General features: G+C 42.7%; 1 protein-coding gene and 1 pseudogene across 1 annotated transcript; both read left to right on the top strand.

Annotated features, from left to right (window-relative positions):
- The first annotated feature begins 3,719 nt into the window (after positions 1–3,719).
- On the top strand, positions 3,720–6,508 carry LOC133933072 (C-C chemokine receptor type 6-like). Its single transcript, XM_062380025.1, has 2 exons — positions 3,720–3,788; positions 5,450–6,508. Exons 1-2 carry the CDS (start codon positions 3,720–3,722, stop codon positions 6,506–6,508), a joined length of 1,128 nt encoding a protein of 375 aa, XP_062236009.1.
- Positions 3,950–20,035, top strand: LOC133933083 (C-C chemokine receptor type 6-like; annotated as a pseudogene).
- The last annotated feature ends 2,686 nt before the right edge of the window (positions 20,036–22,721 follow it).

Consider the following 22,721-nt stretch of genomic DNA (forward strand, 5'->3'; position numbering starts at 1 on the left):
GGCTACAGTCATGTGTGCGGGCGCACAGAAAACTGCACGGACAAAAATGCGCCTTTCACCAAAGTCAGGAGGAGCACGGAGAACAGACATAAATCCACTTTTCAGCACTTGACGATGCAAATGTTAAGTTCAGCTTCACTTGTCATTGTCTGTTTTTCATGCCTGTCAGACGGGCTGTCTACGAGAGACAAGGAGAGAGCTTCTTTACCAGGCAAACAAACATGCGCGAGGGGAATGTGAGTGGCCCCGCAGGACAAACTGACGACGACGACGAGGAGATGACATGTCCGCAGCAAACGCTTCACATATGCAGATGTGTATCAGCTCCCTGGGAGCACATCAATAAAATACTACAATTAAAATTTGCCTTTTGAGAATGAACGATCGAGCCACTGTCTGGATGGAAGTTGTTGTCAGCCTGGTTTAGCAGGAGTTTTGAAAACTGGATTAATGGGAATTAATGGCTCAAAATGTCCATAGAAACTCCTCAAAGAAGAACTGTTGCATGTTATGCTTCTTTACTGTTGATCAGTATGTTCATCCCACAAATGATAAATAATTGTTGTAATAATAATATCAGCTTAAGTGCAAGTCCAATACATTTTATTTAACATTGTGCAACTCATATCCAACAAGCCACTATGACTTAATCTTTGTGTTGACTGGTACGTTCAAATGAAATGTTAAAAATATATAAAGATATTTTGAAAACTGTTTTGTAATGTTACAAATAAGAGAAGATTTACCCAGTTATAAGTTTTGAAAGTGTTACAGTATTGTTGTTTTACCTTGTGTTGGAATATTATTGAAACTATCATTGCACACTAAAAAGACAACCTGTTGTGTTGTTGTTCACATAGCACAGTTTATAGCAACTAACTTTTCAGTAAAAATATATTTTGGGTCTTAGTTTGACTTAATTTCAGATTACAGGTTTTTTATTATATGACTGTCAGATAATAAAGATGTTTAATGACCTAATAAAAAGTGGAAGAATATATTCTTGCTGTGTATAAAGTGCTTTTTTTGGCCATTTAAAAAAAAAAAATTCCACCTGTCTCTGCCCTCCAGACAAATTCTACTCCAATATTTACTTTACTTACAGCTCAGTTTTAGAGTGAACCAACCCCTGAGGGAATATCAATCTATGAGGAATATCTAATTCTTATACTGCTGGAAGATCATTGTTCACCAGATAGTCACTGGTTTGTCTCAATGCTGAGAAACCAACACAGGGACACCAAAACATTCCTAGTTTGAAGCAAACTGCAAAGGTTCTCTGTGAATTTGTGCCCATTCACAACAGATGCAGCTTTCAGATCCATTAAATAATGGATTCAAACCATTTTATATATTTTAGCTACAAACCAGACGTGGCCAGTTTGCTTCTCAGCCTTCCTTTGTTTTCAAGGGGGAAAATTAAATTAAAATACGAACACAAAACAGACTTTAGAACACACCCAATGAAATGCCCACAAGCTATGACCTTTGAAGTCATGCTTGGCCTGCGTGTCCTGTGAGCGTGGCGGCCTCTGGCTCAGGGAACCAGCGGTTGGTTTGGCCCTCACGCTGGGAACAGAGGACTGCAGGAGGGGAGAGAGAGAGAGAGACAGATGCCTGGCTGGCAGGAAGAGGAGGAGGAGGAGGAGGACTAGATTGACAGCAGCAGGTTGCCCTAAGAACAATGTGGACTCCATAAGTGTTTGGGTCCCTGCTTCATTTTTTCCTGAGAAGAATAAAACAGCACCACGTTGAAGTCAAGCATCAGTGTAGCTCAGACGAGGAGATGGTGAAGGTGAAGAACTCATCGTCTATGGTCAAGTAATGAGGTCAGAAACCGGCTACAAGTTACACCAGCTGTTGGTAAGGTCAAACTTGAGGTGTCTAGGTGGAGATTTACGCATAACTAATTGATAAATCCAGTGTGTGGGACTTAGTGGCATTTTGTGGTGAGGTTGCTGATTGCAAGTTACTGAATACCCTACGCCTCACCTCTCGCTTCTCAAGCGTGTATCTATGGTTGCCTTCAAGTAATCTTAAAAAACATGAAAGACTTTCTGGAATGGTTGTTTTGTCTGGGCTATAAACTTGGCACTGCAACATGATGAACTCCCCGGAAACTAATGTGTAGGGCTTATTATTTTTTCCCGGTGGTTATATAGAAATGAAAACATAAATATAAACATTTTAATCCTAATTCTGCAAGTAAATCCCACAATTCTCCCACACAAAGTAGTTCTTTATACCCAGAATAATCAGACAAGATGACAAAAAATCTTTAGCCTGCCATAAATGTTCAATTAAAGACTAGTAAGATAGGTACGGTGCAATATGGTTCTGACACAACACTAAATACAACTCTTGTATGCATGAAACAAACATATTTGCATCTATAAAGAATGAGAAGCTACATGTTTTATCATTTGTACTTTAATTTTGTCAACTGCTTTAAAGCATGGCAATCTTAATGTTTCCTAATTAAGAATATATACACCATTTGTATCTACTATACTGTACATACACTGACACATTATCTTTTAAGTTGATATTTTGAAGCAAACAAAGCAAGTTTGCTTTATTCATTATGGTTGGTTAAAAAAGGGAACTCTTATCAGAACAATATTTATCTTTTACTTTCTGATTTGATACACTTTAGATATAAACCCAGTGTTACATTTTTCTTCCTTGCCATAAGAGACAGAACACGGTCTGCACAGCTGTGTTCTTCAGGCTCGTCTGTCCCTAATAAAATGACAGGAAATATAAAAGTTGTGTTTCATGCATACAAGAGTTGTATGAAGTGTTGTGTCTGAACCATATTGCACTAGCCTGGATGCCAGCCGAACTTAGCCCCGCCCACAACATTTTTGGTCGGGCAGCTCGGTCTGGAGTCGCTTCATTGGGAAAAAAATTATGCCCCGACCGGGCCAATCAGATTGTCAGGGCGGGCTTTATACGATGATTGACAGATGATCAATGGTAACGTAATCAACCACGTCATCAAAGTGCCCTTGGGTTGAATTCGTTTTCAACAAACATGCCTGCCGCTGGCGAGCTGAGATGTGTAGATGCTGCCATTGAGTCTGTTTTAGAAGACATCGACAGCGCATTCATTTTGAAAGAGGAACACAGAACGTGGAGGCGACGCCAAAGCACCGCGCTAATCCCTATCGCCCCGGCCCTTGGCTGTTCACAACGGACACTGAAGCGACGCTGAACCGCCGGGCAGCGCTAATAATATCACCCGTTGATCCAGTAGATCGCTGCTCAGCTTTGTGACGGTCACACAGGAGGCTGAAGCACCGCGCTGCGCCAAGGCTGCCTCGCGGTGCTTCAGCCTCCGGTGTGACCAGCACAAAGTTTTAACATGGGAGTGGATGGGAGCCAGCTGTTATTTAAGGCTTGGCGCTGTGCTGAAGCTTCCGGTGTGAACCCGGCGTTAGTAAATAACTCACAATGCGTTGCTTAGCATACGTCACATACTACGTTGCTCTGATTGGTTGTAGGTCTATCCAATTTAGCGAAGAGGAATTTTACTTCCTGGTCAGTTGAAACACGCCCCATAATCAGAGCCCAATGGAGCGGTCTCAGACTCACATTCTGACTAGAATTGTGAGTCTGACAACGTCAGGCTAATATTGCACAGTACCTATCTCACCAGTCTTTAATTGAGCATTTATGGCAGGCTAACGTTTTTTCCGTATTGGTGTCATCGCAGGATGTTGCCCCTTGTTCGCCCCACACAAGACCCCCACCACCACGTGAAGGCCCCCCAGCAGCACCCTCAGGTGAACAAGGCAACACGAGCATACCCCTGCAGAGGCAGAGTTGAGGCACTCCATGCAAGGCTAAATTATTGTGCTAGCTGACCACGGCTACACTTCCCTTTCAGTCAGCAGTTTTCAGTGTGTTCACTGGTGCAGCTTTCTCCATTATCAGTCTTCACCCGAACGAGCGACAGCAGCCACGTCCAAACTCAAACTACAAACTTGAAAGCTGTGAGTCCTGATTTGATTTTCTAATTGTATTTATTTTCTTAAAACTGTATTTGTTCTTATTCAACATCTGCTCCGATTCATGTTTCCTGTTCATCTGGAAGATGACTGATAATATCTAGAAGATTTAGAGGCTCAATCATATAATCATTTAAAATGAGACATAAAGAATAAATAGTGAATGATTATAATTGGGATTATTACTTTATAGTTTATTATTATGTTCTCCACCCGTCAGGGGACGATGTCCACCTGTGTTCAAAGCAGAAGAAGAGAAAGGGATGATTATGCATTTGAGGAACCGTGTTAGTTCAGGTGTGCCCCCTTCTCGTGAATGAGAATAGAACCTGGGAACGATCAGTACCTGTGTTTGTTTTATAATGAAGGACAAAACTTGCTTATCTTCCTTTGAATGTAAAGGTCAGGTTCGGCTCGAGGTTCTTCAAGTTAAAGAGTTATTTCTCTCTCAGTCTTCATAGCTGCTCACCTTCTATGTAAAGAGCCTTGAGATAATGTTTATTATGATTTGGCACTATACAAATAAAACTGACACGTCTGTTCAACCATAACTGGAACATGTTTACCAGGAGTACACCCTCAGATCCTACAATGTGACTGTTGTTGCACTTTCACCACATTAAAAATTTCTTATTTTTGCATCTACCTTGAAAAGGTATGAATTTTATTGTCTGATTCACCGATGATAGTGGAAAAAATTAAGCTGAGACGCAAACAAGATCAGACCTTGTTTTCCTGCCCCAGGGCATCATGGGTAGATCAGAGTAAGGAGGACAACAACAGATTTGTGTCATCGCAGCAGTGAGCATTTCAAATTTTTCCAGATGTTGGATCTGACATTTGTCCGATTTTCTGCCTCTGAAATATTCATATTTCTCCTAAAGAACAACCTTACACGTGTTGTCACTGAATTAAAATGTTAAAATATTTTCTGGACTGATTTGATGTCTTTCTTTCGGGGGGTTAGGGTTAGTAATGTAACAAAGCTCATTAGTTTAGCTAGTGTGCGTAATACCCAGTGACACTCGGAGGGTCCCCCTCATCCTAGTGCTCCAGTGTTATGCTTATGTTAAGCCCCCCTTCAAATCGTAATTTGACTCCCAAAAAAAGATTTGATGAAAAAATTAATTGATTAATTAATTAATTAATAGGGATTATTTTATTGGGATTATTTGGGTTTGTATGGTGAAAAACTCAGATTTTAGATTTAAACAAATCCAGGCGGCTCCTCTGAGGTTATCTAATCAATGACACGTAGAACTCATCTTTATAAAAACCTGTTGAATTCAAGTTTATGTGTTGACAGATTAGTAGGGCGTCACTGCCTCTAAAACAATGAAGTTAAGAAGCTAACAGGGAGTCTCAACTGTCAATCAAGGGGTCTCTGAGGTATTTCGCACCCAGGGTTTGACGTTCTCTATTCTCTTTGTTCACAGCCGGAGAACAACAACATGGATTTCTCTTTGTTCAACCAAACAGATTACGATTACAATTACACAGATTTCGACTACGATGTGGTAGCACCTTGTACTTACCAGAACCACCTCAGTGTGCAGCCGTTGATGGGTTGGTTGGTTTACTCCATCATCTGCATCCTGGGCTTTCTGGGTAACAGTCTGGTGATCGTTAACTACGCCTTCTACAAGAGGACTAAGTCCATGACTGACGTCTATCTGCTCAACGTCGCCATCGCTGACCTGCTGTTTGTGGTGTCCCTGCCTCTCATCGTCTACAACGAGATGTGGTCATGGTCAATGGGGCCGGTGGCCTGCAAGCTGCTGCGCGGCTCTTACAGCGTGAACCTTTACAGCGGCATGTTGCTGCTCGCCTGCATCAGCATCGACCGCTACCTCGCCATCGTCCAGGCCCGCCGCAGCTTCAGGCTGCGAACGCTGCCCCACAGCCGCCTCATCTGCGCCATCGTCTGGATCTTCGCTTTTCTTCTGTCTGTCCCAACATTCTACTTTTACAACTGGTATGACCCAATGCAATCCCTAGAGTCCTTCATGTTGGAGGGACACGAGAGGAATCTGACCACCAGATCTCCGCAGTTTGTCTGTGAGTTCGGGTTCATGAATGAAAGTACAGCCTGGATGACCAAAGTAGCCGTCCCCAGCACCCAGCTGGCCCTGGGCTTCTTCCTGCCACTGCTTATCATGAACATCTGCTACACCGCCATTATCATGAAGCTGCTGAGTGTCCGAAATTTCCAGCGGCACAAAGCATTCTGGGTGTTACTGGTTGTGGTGGTGGTGTTCGTCGCCTGTCAACTACCTCACAATATTGTATTGAATTACGACCAAACCATCATGTTCCAGCTGGAGACTTGTGAAGGGTACAAGGCCCTGCAGGCTGCCAAGACAATAATGCAGACTGTCGCCTACCTGCACTGCTGCCTGAGCCCGGTGCTGTACGCCTTTGGTCGGAGTGAAGTTCAGGAACCACTTCAGAAGGACCATCCAGGACCTGGGCCACTTCTCCAGGGTCACGTCTGAGGTCTACTTGTCCACTCGCCGCTCGGTGGACGGATCCAGAGACAATGGCTCGTCTCTCACCATGTTATGACAATTGTTTTGGACCTGACATTACTGGTGGTTTCAGTCCAAGACAGCAGGTCCAAACTCAAATCCCCATCTTCATTGTAATGAACTAAATGAAAGCCTTTAAAGGGTCCCTTTTTTTCTTTTGAAGATTTATTTTGATGAGGCAAAGAGTTTATTATAATCACACAGGAAACAAGTACAGTTTAGATTTAGTAAAATCAGCACATTCACTTATTTTATCACATTAAGAGTTTTATTTACTTTCACATTTCATATGATCACAAGGTTTGAATTAAAAGGAAATTAATAATGTTATAAAATAAAGATGTCTAAATGAAAATAATCGAGGCGACTCTGACATGTTTTAATACTTTTTATTTTTACATGTAACAAAAGTGAAGGTGTCAGTTAGCCAGGATGATTTCATCCTGTCGGCAATCAAACCAGCAACCGTTCACTTCTTCAGATGTTCTAGGACAGGAAGTCACTCCTAAATAATTATTAACGATGTTTAGTAATTAATTTATCTGTTCCTTGTCAGATGTAGTTTAGAGACAGCATCAGTGAGACTAGAATTTTGCACCTTATAACTGCCTCGCCATTCTCTGTGAGGGAACTAACACGGATGTCCATGGGGAGCTCGTTCCACCATTTAGGAGCCAGGACAGCGGCGGAGCGGAGTAGTGTGAGTGAATTTAGGTTGGTTAAAGACCAGTCGAGCTGCTGCATTCTGGATGAGCTGCAGAGGTCGGATGGCCATGGCAGGTATATCTGCCAGGAGGAAGTTACAATAGTCTAGGCGTGAGGTGACCAGGGCATTTTTTTTATTTGTAAAACTCCACGTAGTTAAGACTCACTTTAGTACAAGGCAGAGTTTGAACTTTCTTGATGCAACCGGCTCTGGTGCTATAGTCAGTACTATAATTATCCTTTATTTACTAATATTTATGCATTACTATAAGTCTATTAATACATTTATATAGAGGAGAAATGGTCTTCCATCCATTATTCAGCATGGCAATGTTACTGATTTCAACCACTGAAACTTTAAAAATGAACAAATAAATACAAGGCCCTCAACCTTCTTTGATATTAAAAAGAGAGATAAAAGATTTAAAAAGAGGTTGGTTTGAACTATATTTAAGTTTGAATTATATGTTTTATTTGCATAATAACATCGTTTTAGATCAAAAGCACTTGTTGAGTAAGGGCAAAGGATGTCACACCACGTTAAAGCCCTGCACGAAACGCTGCCGCGGTCTTTGACGTGTGATGATGGGAAGGTAAGAGAAAGATGGAATAAACAGACGGTGGATAAAATACTAATTTAGCTGTTAGAGCAGAATCATATTCAGTCTCTGGAGAACAGGAGCAGGGAGAAAAGTGCAAACACATCAAAACTTCGGAACGTGGAGACAGGAAGTGAAATTGTTAAACAGGGCAGTAATTTACAATGTTGAGACACTTCACGAAATACACACACACACACACAAACACACACACAACCACACACACACTGACTGTGCAGCTTTTTTAATCTCTCTGCTACAGTAGATACTGTGAGAGGGTAAATTACAGTTTTTCTCAGTTGTTAACACACAAAAAGCGAAAATTCTGCACAATTTGCACATCCATCACTTCATGTACCAAGCGCTCGACCCAATTTGGCACTACTTCACACTCCCTTATCTGCATTAGACTCTGACTTTCATTCTTTACACTCTGATGTCAATTACACATCACATTGTTGTCAAAACACTACACACAATGTTCAGTTGTTGCACACACTTCTCAAGTATGATCTCAAAGAATCAACCTACAACACACAAATACTCAAATCTCTAAACATTCAGGTCTGTTGAACAATTTCACCTCATTTACACAGCCGAACAGGAGACTGGAAATGTAGATATGGTTTGTGTGCACAACTCTATCACACTCAGACAAATAAAAACTAGGATCCTGGCTGACCATGCAACATTTAGAAACGGACTCATAGGACTGCCATGTGGATGAAACTAGTGTTCAGGGTCCCATTCGAACGGAACATAGACCCCATGAAGGAGTTACGGTGAGAGTTTGTGCTTGTAAGTACCAACATTCAGCACTGACACATGCATGTATTGTACCTGTAATCCAAAATTGTTCCTTTTCTACAGTGTCTCACTGTAGCCCACTGTGTTGACCTCACTGTGTCCATACTGTAACTTGCATTGTTATGCTGTCTGTGTCAGCGGATTTACATAACATTAAATTACATTTCATTTAGCTGACGCTTTTATCCAAAGCAACTTACAATAAGTGCATTCAACCCAGCTCATGTGTTGTACCAGTACATCTTTATTGATGAGGTGGGATTCATCCTGGTGAAGAGGAGGCCCCCGGCCAGCATGGTGGGAACATCACAATGTGTGCTGCAATGAATCACCATGGGATCTTGCACCGCCATGCCCACCTTGGGGCCTATAACACTGCCCATCTCCTCGTCTTCCTGGATGGCCTGCATGACCTGCTGGTACCACCTGGCCAGGTAGATGACCCACAGCGGATCGATCACGTTATCATCTGGGACAGTGTGAGCTTCCACCGGGCTGTTCAAGTGCGTGAGTGGTTTGAGGACCACCTACATTTTTCTGTTCAATACCTTCCACCTTATTCTCCTTTCCTGAATCCTATTGAGGAATTCTTTTCAGCTTGGAGGCGGAAGGTCATGAATGAAAACCAGTGGGACCGGGTCCCACTGCTCCAGGCCATGGAGGAGGCTTAAGGCCAATGTATGCTTCTCCGTTTTGACGGACACAGACAGATAGGACCGCCTTCTCCAACGTGGAACGCCCTCTCCGTGCCTCTCCGCGGCTCCTCGGAGAGCTTTTCGTGCAGCTCTCCTTTTTCTAACTACACGTCGAAATGGCGGAGAGCCCACGGATAGCCCTTGGCTGTGATTGGTCCGCTAACGCCAGCATTTCGGAATGGAAACTTCCTGTTCCATTCCCTACATCACAATAAACCAAAATCACAACTACGACTCTATGATTAATGTGACAAGTGTGTTAAGCCAGCGGCGTTGTCCGGCTGACGGTGGCTGGTTAGAGCACTTACGGCATGTGTGTACGGTCACATACTGTTATAACGAACTTTCATAACGTGGCTAGCGGGCTAACCACCATGCTAACTGCGGTGGGAACAGCGCAAAAACCCGCTGACTTTAATCCCACGGCTCATGACACTGTTTCTCAAACACCGTCAGGTTAAAAGCAAACACTTTAGATCGATACTAACTAACGGTAGTAGTTAGTATCGGGTGTCCCTGCTGACTGTGTGTGGAAGCTGGGGGGAAGCTAGCTGCCTCCGTGTAGCTTCAAGCTGTTGCAGCTGTTGAATTAGCAACGCAGTTTGGAAACAAGACCGGGGAACCGCTGCGTTAAGACACGATAACATAAGCATTATGACCCCGTGGGTGTCACTTTATTCAGCAAAAACTGTCGCGTCATCAACATCCTTTTTCTGTTAGCTGCCATCGTTCACTGTGTGTGAGGAGCCGGGAGGACGTAAATAAACCAGCGTGGACTTCTTCTATATACCTCATGAGGCAGGCTTCTCTAAGCTCGACTTCAGTTGCGCCATCTACTGTTCTGGCGGTGAATTGTTTTCACAACAAAAAGGCTCGTAGAACTATAAATCAAAAAGGGTCCGTCCGCTCCGTCCGTCCGTCAGTCCGCAACGGACTCGGAGTAGCATACATTGGCCTTTATGGCGACGTGAGTGTCGAGGCCTGTCAGGGCTTCATGCGCCACTGAAGGTGTTTCTTCCAACGCTGCTTGGACAGGGAGAACATTGCCTGTGATGTGGATGAGGCCCTCTGGCCAGATAGGAACCGGAGGCCTGATGCCTAAATCATTTTTGTGAATGGGGGGGGGGGGGGTTAACAGTACTGTACTGTTCGCTGTGTTTACCGAAATAAACTTTTTTATGCTGCATATTTGTGTGCTGTTTTATGTTTGACTATAAGAAAGTGGGCCTACACTGAGACATTTTACAAAAGGAGAAATGGCTCATTCTCCAGAGTCACTGTCATTCATATGGTGTGTGCCACTTTGATGATTGTGTTTTCAGTTTTGCACTTCAGTGTGCTGTAAATGCTTGGTAGTGTGCAAGCAAATGCTTAGTTGTGTGTACTCAATGAATGGTATGTGTGTGTACCAAATGAAAACAAGAGTTCCATTTTGTGAACAGTTAAGAGATTTGTTGGCAAAGAGTCATCTTGCAAAGGGAGTGTCAGGTTTAGCATTTTGTGTGTTAGGTTTTCAGTTTTCTGTCTGCAGTTTGGAGAAAACCGTTATTGCTTTGAAAAACGTGTTTTAAAAATTGTGAAAAACTGTAAAACACAGACTGGAGTAAATCAAAGCCTTTTTATTTTAATGTATGCAGACGAAGAAAGCCTAGTTTTTAAAAAAGTTCTCTAACATGCGCACAACCAAATCCTAGATATACTTTATCTTACGTAAGATAATTGTTTTAAGGTTTCACTTTATATACTAGCTTTTATGCATAACTCGTGGGAGGACCTTTTATTGGGCGGCTGTGGCTGAGGGGTAGAGTGGTCGTCCGCCAAACTGAAGGTCGGCAGCTCGATCCCCAGTCTGACCCATCTGCATGCCGAAGTGTCCTTGGGCAAGATGCTGAACCCCGAATGCCCCCCCCCCCATAGAACAACAATGTGCTGCGAATAGATGCATTGTATGAATGTGTGTGTGAATGTAAAACTGTACTGTAAAGCGCTTTGAGTGGTCATCAAGATTAGAAAAGCACTGTATAAAATACAAAACCATTTAAGATAAAGCAAACACATTTACAGTCTGATTCTTTGCAGTGAGCTGTAGCAACCGAGGGAGAAACACCAGTATAAAGGTTGTTTCGGTTGCTTAAGCACGATTTTCAAAACAGGGCCCGGTGTTTAAAACACCAAACACAATAAGCACAACCACACACCCAATCAGCAGATCACCTCAGATCCTTTGCAAAACAAAACACTCTTGTAAAAACTATACACTTATTTATCAAACCATATTTTTTTGCCATATGAAACACACACGCTTCATATGACTTAATTCTGTTTGAGCCAGTTACACACTGCTGTTGCTAACCTTAAACACTTTTAGCAATTCCAGTTCTCAGTGATTAGAGTTCTATAAGTGAAGGACTCTGAGAAAGTGCAAATATACAATAAATTCACCAAACACTACACAGGACCAATGCTGCAGTCCCATGAATTTATTTCTCTCCATATTCCCAAATCAGTCAACATGTCAACATGGAGAATCACAACAAACACATGTCCCAGTTGTCATGCTACTACAGGAGTGTGCAGAACACTGTAAGCTCGACAAATATCAGACAAGCAGAAAATTCTGTGTCCAGTACAGGTTTCAATGAGGGGTACTTGAGCCTGGGGCCGGAGATCCTAAACCCTCAACCGCCATGCCGAGAAAAACTCTTTGATTGGGTTTAGAGACGGAGAGTATGGTGGAAGGTATGGCACGTAAACTGTGGATGGTGTTGAAACCAGTTCTGGACCAGAGCAGAGCGGTGGAATGACACATTGTCCCAGATGACAATGTATTGCATCTGGTGCCTGTGGTTTACTGCTGTGACAATGTTGTGTAATCGGTCCAAACATTTGAGAATGTGAGGTGTGTTGTAAGGGCCCATATGGGCGTGACGGAGGAGGACCCCATTCTGTGTAGTGGCAGCACAAAAGGTGATGTTACCCCCACGTTGCCCTGGGACATGGATTATAGCCCCGTGGCCAATGATATTTCTGCCTCTCCTTTTTGATTTTGTGAATATGAATTAGTATATAATATGTAAATAGTTGGGACAAATATATGCCGATACAGCTATAAACTTAGCTGCTGGCAGGTGTTGTGCTGTGCGCTGGTCCAGGAATGAGGAAATGAAAACTGTGGCCCTCAGCAGCAGAACAGAAACCGACAGTGTTTTCATTACATCGGTTCCCATAGAACCAGTTAACGCTCCTGTTACTGGTAAGGGTGCGTTTCCTCAACACAATGACCACAGCGCCCTTCAGGGAAGTGTTCATGTTCCCAACACCTCAGGGAATAACCCAAATCTGTGAGCTGCAGCAGACATTGGTGGTTGTGTGTGCATGCTCAGGGTGTGGATGCTGCAGCAAGCCCCCCACTGAGAGGCAGCCTGAGCAGCTGCTGGTCTTGCCGGTGGTTGGCTCAGCAGCAGCAGAAAGCAGCTAAATGAGTGGGTGACAGGGCGGTGGACAGTAGGACTAGCTGACTCTAGCAATCAATCACACAGCAGTTAACCAGCTAATACACTCGGCCAACAATACAAACAACTGCTGACACTAAATCTGAGTCAGGAAAACTTAACAAGGCAACTGGTGGAAAGAGAATCAATCCTAATCTTGAAAGGTCTCTTTGCCAGGGTTACATTAAAAACAAAGCACTTGAGACGTATTTTCCCATTGACGTTAATGTGTGTAGGGATAATGAGAAATACATTTCAGTGCGTCCTCATGGCCCACTGGTTTGAAGGCAGATCGTGTAATAGCAATGTTCGAGCTTCAAGTGCAGCCGGAGACCTTTGTTCCATGATCCCCCCCCCCCCCAGCTAAAGTCAAATAAGCTCACAAAGTAAGCCAGAAGGACTATTGTTTGCAACAAACATGTTTTTCCTCTTTTTTTTCTGATATTACAGTTTTTTCAATTGCTTAAGCACGATTTTCAAAACAGGGCCCGGTGTTTCAAAACACTACACACAATCAGCACAACCACATAATAAGCAGAACACCTCAGATCCTTTGAAAAATGAAACACTCTTGTAAAAACTACTAATTTAGCAAAACCATATTTTGTCACCATTTGAAACACACACGCTTCATGTGACTTAATTCTGTTTTAGCCAGTTACACACTACTGTTGCTAACCTAAAACACTTTTAGCAATTCCAGTTCTCAGTGATTAGACTACTGTAAGTGAAGTACACAGAGAAAGTGCAAATATACAATAAATTCACCAAACACTACACAAGACCAATGCTGCAGACTCATGAAAATATAATTTATTTCTGTCCATATCCCCAAATCAGTCAACATGTCAACATGGAGAATCACAACAAAACATGTCCCAGTTGTCATGCTACTACAGGAGTGTGCATAACACTGTAAGCGTTATGCACACTCAATGGTGTGACAATGGATTGCATCTGGTGCCTGTGATTTACTGCTGTGACGATGTTGTGCAATCGACACAAAAATGTGAGAATGTGAGGGGCTGTTGTAAGGGCCCATATTGGCATGACGGAGGAGGACCCCATTCTGTGTAGTGGCAGCGCAAAGTTTGATGTTACCCACACGTTGCCCTGGAACATTGATTATAGCCCTGTGGCCAATGATAATTCTGCCTCTCCTTTTTGATTTTGTCAGGTTGAACCCTGCCTGATCTATTTATATGAATTAATTTGGGATTTCCTCAGCATCCCTCTGTAAAACTCTCAGAAATACAGTGAAAGACAAGATTGTGTAGTTCAGCATAGGTCTGGAATACAGTACATTTACACTATAAAGGTTACGTGTGCAGTATGCAACATCACAGTGCTAAAGGGAACAATACATACCTCCACATACTCATGCCGCAGCCGCAGCCTTCTCCTCCTCTGTGGATTCCCCCTCTCACCCTCACTCTTTTTCTTTTTGAGCACAAGCTCCATTTTGGTTGAAAACAGATGAACTCAGCTGATGCATTTGTATAGTGCTTAAACCTGATAGGTGTGTCTGAAATTAGGCAATCATGTTTTTGCAAACCTGATGGCTGTGTTTAACCCTTGTATGGTATTCATGTTTTGGTCACTCAGCCAATGTTCGCGGGTCTGGTGGACCCACTGCATTATTCGGTCTTTCAATCAATACAGCTACAACAATTTATGTAAAAATACTTAACAGATGTTTACTTTATCCCAATTACAAGCAATATAAACAGCATATATGGTTAATATTTGTTATTTACCCCTGTTAAATCACATTTATGAAAAAGAGTGCTTTTCGTTTTTTGTGAAAAAATGCAATAAAAAAAAGAAACATCAATTACAATCAAGATATGATTGGAAAAAACGTTTGGCCTGGATTTGGGCCTGACTGCAGATGGATTTTTTTCATAGCTGGCTGATGGTCAATCTCATCCTCTTCTTCAAGCTCACTGTCAGAATCTGAATCTACAGAAACATGATCTTCATATTCTGAAAACTCTTCCCCTTCATTATCTACCAAGGATGTTCTCTCTTCAAAAATCATTTCTAAGGCCCTCTGAGCAGAGAACCTATTTGCCATCTTCAAGGATTGTGATAAGGAGCCCGATTGTCAAAGCTATTTATTTGTTGTATCCCGGCCTTAATTTGCATATCGGGGGCGGGATTTCCTGCAAGATCCTCTGTCTTGCATGAAACATCTACATTTTATATACAACAAGGGCGGGATACAACAAGCCTTAAAAATTATTTTTGAAGAGAGAAAATCTTTGGAAGTCAATGAAGGGAAGAGTAGAGAATATGAAGATCATGTTTCTGTCAATTCAGAGTCTGACAGTGAGTTTGAAGAAGAGGATGAGATTGACCATCAGCCAGCTACGTAAAAAGTGAATCTGTAGACAGTCCCAAATCCAGGCCAGGCCATCAGCAGCCAACATATGGATGTCAAAAAATTATGAAATTGAATTGTCTTTTTGCCCTTTAGCCACCCCGCATGGCTACCAATTCAATAAGGATGCAACCAGGGCAGACAAGGATAGCAGTGACTCGTGCAGGACATCAAGACTTCTTACGAGCTTTTAATTACGAAAATCATTCTGGATTGCACTAAATTGGAGGGACAGCGTGTTTTTGTAAAAAGCTGGAATGAGATGGACGAAACCCATTTATTTCCATACTTTGAGGTTCATATCCTTGCCGGAGTTTTCAAGTCCAAAGGGCAATCAACAGAATCCCTGTGAGATGCAGGAACTGGCAGAGAACTTTAACGTAAAATAATTGTCTGGGCAGCATTATGCCAGTTTTGGTGAAAAACGAATGCTGCCCTGACAATTATTACCTTTCCATGAGGTTATTGCTTTAGACAAATAGAAAAAAGATAGAATTTTTCATGGTGTTAACTGGGTTATTTTTATTTTTATTTTTTATTGTTTTTGGGGAGGCGGGGGGGTTTGGAACCCTTTATTCGTGAATAATGGCTGAAAATGCAGTGAATGGGAAAAGTGGGGGTGGCTGTTTTTGCACTAAGGAGTGGTTTTGGTGAAAAACTAATGCTTGCAATCAACTCAGAATCATGAAAAATCCCTAGTTTGACCACTCACAAGTTACTTAAAGCCAAATTTAACATTTTTCGATTTTTCAAAAATCGGTTACAGGTACCCCAACTTTGAGCAATTTTTTAGGAGGTTTCCCAGGGGAGTTGAATTTCAACATTTTTAGACGTGAAATAACACACCTTCCTAAACACAATTGGGAAGAAATTTCTTGGTAAGGATTTAGTTCCCAGATTGGTCAAATATCTGCTAAAATGCCCTTACTATATGTTCTTCCTTCATGACAACTCTGAGGGATGAATTTTTTTCTCACTCACTTGTTTAAATTATATAGCAGTTGGATATTATTAATAAGTATCACTTGATGGACAGGTGACGTCACGGTTAGCTCGGTAATCCAGCTCCTACCTAACCTGTTGTCTGCTCGACTTCACCTGAGAATATCCCCGTCCCTGGACACGCCCTGAGTCTATGGAGAGGTTTCACTTCATCAGATTGAATAACACGGTTTAAAGTTCAACTTGCTCACCTGACGGAGAAGCTACAGACGTCTGCGCTCCCGTTTCTGTGGTAAATTAAGCTTAGTATTTTATTTTTGTGTTAGTAGTGATGAGCAGGTATCGCTGTCTCTGTACCTTGCTTGTGAGTTTAGCTCCGCTAGCTTGCAGGCAACACACCAGAAGTAATGGCCATGCTAATTGGACCGTAAAGAAGTTCTAACCGACACACACCTTCATGAAACGACATGAGCCGGTGCACCCAGCAGAGAGAAGCGTTAAAGTTTATGAGGATGAATCTTTTAAACTGAGACAGGAGACTGTAGATACAAATGGTGTATATATTCTTTATTAGGAAACAATATTTTTGACATGCTTTAAGCAGTTGACAAAATTAAGGTAAAAATGATAAAAAATGTAGCTTCTAATTCTTTGTAGATGCAAATATGTTTGTTTCATGCATACAAGAGTTGTATGAAGTGTTGTGTCTGAACCATATTGCACAGTACCTATCTCACCAGTCTTTAATTGAGCATTTATGGCAGGCTAACGTTTTTACCGTATTGGTGTCATCGCAGGATGTTGCCCCTTGTTCGCCCCACACAAGACCCCCACCACCACCGTGAAGGCCCCCCAGCAGCACCCTCAGGTGAACAAGGCAACACGAGCAGACCCCTGCAGAGGCAGAGTTGAGGCACTCCATGCAAGGCTAAATTATTGTGCTAGCTGACCACGGCTACACTTCCCTTTCAGTCAGCAGTTTTCAGTGTGTTCACTGGTGCAGCTTTCTCCATTATCAGTCTTCAGCCGAACGAGCGACAGCAGCCACGTCCAAACTCAAACTACAAACTTGAAAACTGTGAGTCCTGATTTGATTTTCTAATTGTATTTATTTTCTTAAAACTGTGTTTGTTCTTATTCAACATCTGCTCCGATTTATGTTTCCTGTTTATCTGGAAGATGACTGATAATATCTAGAAGATTTAGAGGCTCAATCATATAATCATGTGTGTCATATCATCATGATGTCCACCTGTGTTCAAAACAGAAGAAGAGAAAGGGATGATTATGCATTTGAGGAACCGTGTTAGTTCAGGTGTGCCCCCTTCTCGTGAATGAGAATAGAACCTGGGAACGATCAGTACCTGTATTTGTTTTATAATGAAGAACAAAACTTGCTTATCTTCCTTTGAATGTAAAGGTCAGGTTCGGCTCGAGGTTTCTTCAAGTTAAAGAGTTATTTCTCTCTCAGTCTTCATAGCTGCTCACCTTCTATGTAAAGAGCCTTGAGATAATGTTTATTATGATTTGGCACTATACAAATAAAACTGACACGTCTGTTCAACCATAACTGGAACATGTTTACCAGAAGTACACCCTCAGATCCTACAATGTGACTGTTGTTGCACTTTCAACACATTTAAAATGTCTTATTTTTGCATCTACCTTGAAAAGGTATGAATTTTATTGTCTGATTCACCGATGATAGTGGAAAAAATTAAGCTGAGACGCAAACAAGCTCAGACCTTGTTTTCCTGCCCCAGGGCATCATGGGTAGATCAGAGTAAGGAGGACAACAACAGATTTGGGTCATCGCAGCAGTGAGCATTTCAAATTTTTCCAGATGTTGGATCTGACATTTGTCAGATTTTCTGCCCCTGAAATATTCATATTTCTCCTAAAGAACAACCTTACACGTGTCGTCACTGAATTAAAATGTTAAAATATTTTCTGGACTGATTTGATGTCTTTCTTTCGGGGGGTTAGGGTTAGTAATGTAACAAAGCTCATTAGTTTAGCTAGTGTGCGTAATACCCAGTGACACTCGGAGGGTCCCCCTCATCCTAGTGCTCCAGCGTTATGCTTATGTTAAGCCCCCCTTCAGATCGTAATTTGACTCCCGAAAAAAGATTTGATGAATAAATTAATTGATTAATTAATTAATTAATAGGGATTATTTTATTGGGATTATTTGGGTTTGTATGGTGAAAAACTCAGATTATAGACTTAAACAAATCCAGGCGGCTCCTCTGAGGTTATCTAATCAATGACACGTAGAACTCATCTTTATAAAAACCTGTTGAATTCAAGTTTATGTGTTGACAGATTAGTAGGGCGTCACTGCCTCTCAGACAATGAAGTTAAGAAGCTAACAGGGAGTCTTAAGTGTCAATCAAGGGGTCTCTGAGGTATTTCGCACCCAGGGTTTGACGTTCTCTATTCTCTTTGTTCACAGCCGGAGAATAACAACATGTCTTTCACTTACAATTACACAGATGTCGACTACGATGTGGTAGCACCTTGTACTTATCAGAACCACCACAATGTGCAGCTGTTTGTGGGTCGGTACATTCACTCCATCATCTGCATCCTGGGCTTCGTGGGGAACGGTCTGGTGATCGTTAACTACGCCTTCTACAAGAGGACTAAGTCCATGACTGACGTCTATCTGCTCAACGTCGCCATCGCTGACCTGCTGTTTGTGGTGTCCCTGCCTCTCACCGTCTACAACGAGATGTGGTCATGGTCAATGGGGCCGGTGGCCTGCAAGCTGCTGCGCGGCTCTTACAGCGTGAACCTTTACAGCGGCATGTTGCTGCTCGCCTGCATCAGCATCGACCGCTACCTCGCCATCGTCCAGGCCCGCCGCAGCTTCACGCTGCGAACGCTGCCCCACAGCCGCCTCATCTGCGCCATCGTCTGGATCTTCGCTTTTCTTCTGTCCTTCCCAACATTCTACTTTTACAACTTGTATGACCCAATGCAATCCCTAGAGTCCTTCATGTTGGAGGGACACGAGAGGAATCTGACCACCGGATCTCCGCAGTTTGTCTGTGAGTTCGAGTTCATGAATGAACGCACAGCCTGGATGACCAAAGTAGCCGTCCCCAGCACCCAGCTGGCCCTGGGCTTCTTCCTGCCACTGCTTATCATGACCATCTGCTACACCGCCATTATCATGAAGCTGCTGAGTGTCAGATATTTCCAGCGGCACAAAGCATTCTGGGTGTTACTGGTTGTGGTGGTGGTGTTCGTCGCCTGTCAACTACCCTACAATATTGTATTGATTTACGTCACCACCATTATGTTCCAGCATGACACTTGTGAAGCGTCTGATGCCCTGCAGGTTGCCGAGACAATAACGCAGACCATCGCCTACCTGCACTGCTGCCTGAGCCCGGTGCTGTACGCCTTCGGTCGGAGTGAAGTTCAGGAACCACTTCAGAAGGATCCTCCAGGACCTGGGCCACTTCTCCAGGGTCACGTCTGAGGTCTACGTGTCCACTCGCCGCTCGGTGGACGGATCCAGAGACAATGGCTCCTCTCTCACCATGTAATGACAATTGTTGTGGACCTGACGTTACTGGTGGTTTCAGTCCAAGACAGCAGGTCCAAACTCAAATCCCCATCTTCATTGTAATGAACTAAATGAAAGCCTTTAAAGGGTCCCTTTTTTTCTTTTGAAGATTTATTTTGATGAGGCAAAGAGTTTATTATAATCACACAGGAAACATGTACAGTTTAGATTTAGTAAAATCAGCACATTCACTTATTTTATCACATTAAGAGTTTTATTTACTTTCACATTTCATATGATCACAAGGTTTGAATTAAAAGGAAATTAATAATGTTTTAAAATAAAGATGTCTAAATGAAAATAATCGTGGCGACTCTGACATGTTTTAATACTTTTTATTTTTACATGTAACAAAAGTGAAGGTGTCAGTTAGCCAGGATTATTTCATCCTGTCGGCAATCAAACCAGCAACCGTTCACTTCTTCAGATGTTCTAGGACAGGAAGTCACTCCTAAATAATTATTAACGATGTTTAGTAATTAATTTATCTGTTCCTTGTCAGATGTAGTTTAGAGACAGCATCAGTGAGACTAGAATTTTGCACCTTATAACTGCCTCGCCATTCTCTGTGAGGGAACTAACACGGATGTCCATGGGGAGCTCGTTCCACCATTTAGGAGCCAGGACAGCGGTGGAGCGGAGTAGTGTGAGTGAATTTAGGTTGGTTAAAGACCAGTCGAGCTGCTGCATTCTGGATGAGCTGCAGAGGTCGGATGGCCATAGCAGGTATATCTGCCAGGAGGAAGTTACAATAGTCTAGGCGTGAGGTGACCAGGGCATTTTTTTTATTTGTAAAACTCCACGTAGTTAAGACTCACTTTAGTACAAGGCAGAGTTTGAACTTTCTTGATGCAACCGGCTCTGGTGCTATAGTCAGTACTATAATTATCCTTTATTTACTAATATTTATGCATTACTATAAGTCTATTAATACATTTATATAGAGGAGAAATGGTCTTCCATCCATTATTCAGCATGGCAATGTTACTGATTTCAACCACTGAAACTTTAAAAATGAACAAATAAATACAAGGCCCTCAACCTTCTTTGATATTAAAAAGAGAGATAAAAGATTTAAAAAGAGGTTGGTTTGAACTATATTTAAGTTTGAATTATATGTTTTATTTGCATAATAACATCGTTTTAGATCAAAAGCACTTGTTGAGTAAGGGCAAAGGATGTCACACCACGTTAAAGCCCTGCACGAAACGCTGCCGCGGTCTTTGACGTGTGATGATGGGAAGGTAAGAGAAAGATGGAATAAACAGACGGTGGATAAAATACTAATTTAGCTGTTAGAGCAGAATCATATTCAGTCTCTGGAGAACAGGAGCAGGGAGAAAAGTGCAAACACATCAAAACTTCGGAACGTGGAGACAGGAAGTGAAATTGTTAAACAGGGCAGTAATTTACAATGTTGAGACACTTCACGAAATACACACACACACACAGACAAACACACACACAACCACACACACACTGACTGTGCAGCTTTTTTAATCTCTCTGCTACAGTAGATACTGTGAGAGGGTAAATTACAGTTTTTCTCAGTTGTTAACACACAAAAAGCAAAAATTCGGCACAATTTGCACATCCATCACTTCATGTACCAAGCGCTCGACCCAATTTGGCACTACTTCACACTCCCTTATCTGCATTAGACTCTGACTTTCATTCTTTACACTCTGATGTCAATTACACATCACATTGTTGTCAAAACACTACACACAATGTTCAGTTGTTGCACACACTTCTCAAGTATGATCTCAAAGCATCAACCTACAACACACAAATACTCAAATCTCTAAACATTCAGGTCTGTTGAGCAATTTTACCTTATTTACACAGCCGAACAGGAGACTGAAATTGTAGATATGGTTCGTGTGCACAACTCTCTCACACTCAGACAAATAAAAACTAGGATCCTGGCTGACCATGCTACATTTAGAAACCTCCAGACCGTCAGCATCTCTACATTGGAGCGTATTCTTCATAGGACTGCCATACGGATGAAACAAGTGTTCAGGGTCCCATTTGAACGGAACACAGGCATGAAGGAGTTACGGTGAGAGTTTGTGCTTGTAAGTACCAACATTCAGCACTGACACATGAATGTATTGTACCTGTAAGCCAATATTGTTAATTTTCTACAGTGTCTCACTGTAGCCCACTGTGTTGACCTCTCTGTGTCCATACTGTAACTTGCATTGTCATGCTGTCTGTGTCAGCGGATTTACATTTCATTACATTACATTTCATTTAGCTGACGCTTTTATCCAAAGCGACTTACAATAAGTGCATTCAACCCCAAGGGAACAAACCCAGGACGTATCCAGGAGCATGACACAGCTCATGTGTTGTACCAGTACATCTTTATTGATGAGGTGGGATTCATCCTGGTGAAGAGGAGGCCCCCGGCCAGCATGGTGGGAACATCACAATGTGGGCTGCAATGAATCACCATGGGATCTTGCACCGCCATGCCCTCCTTGGGGCCTATAACACTGCCCATCTCATCGTCTTCCTGGATGGCCTGCATGACCGGCTGGTACCACCTGGCCAGATAGATGACCCACAGCGGATCGATCACGTTATCATCTGGGACAGTGTGAGCTTCCAACGGGCTGCTCAAGTGTGTGAGTGGTTTCAGGACCACCCACATTTTTCCGTTCAATACCTTCCACCTTATTCTCCTGTCCTGAATCCTATTGAGGAATTCTTTTCAGCTTGGAGGCGGAAGGTCATGAATGAAAACGAGTTGGACCGGGTCCCACTGCTCCAGGCCATGGAGGAGGCTTATGGCGACGTGAGTGTCGAGGCCTGTCAGGGCTTCATGCGCCACTGAAGGTGTTTCTTCCAACGCTGCTTGGACAGGGAGAACATTGCCTGTGATGTGGATGAGGCCCTCAGGCCAGATAGGAACCGGAGGCCTGATGCCTGAATAATTTTTATGAATGGGGGGGGGGGGGGGGGGGTAACAG

Source organism: Platichthys flesus, chromosome 21, assembly GCF_949316205.1.
Source record: "Platichthys flesus chromosome 21, fPlaFle2.1, whole genome shotgun sequence".
NCBI lineage: Eukaryota > Metazoa > Chordata > Actinopteri > Pleuronectiformes > Pleuronectidae > Platichthys > Platichthys flesus.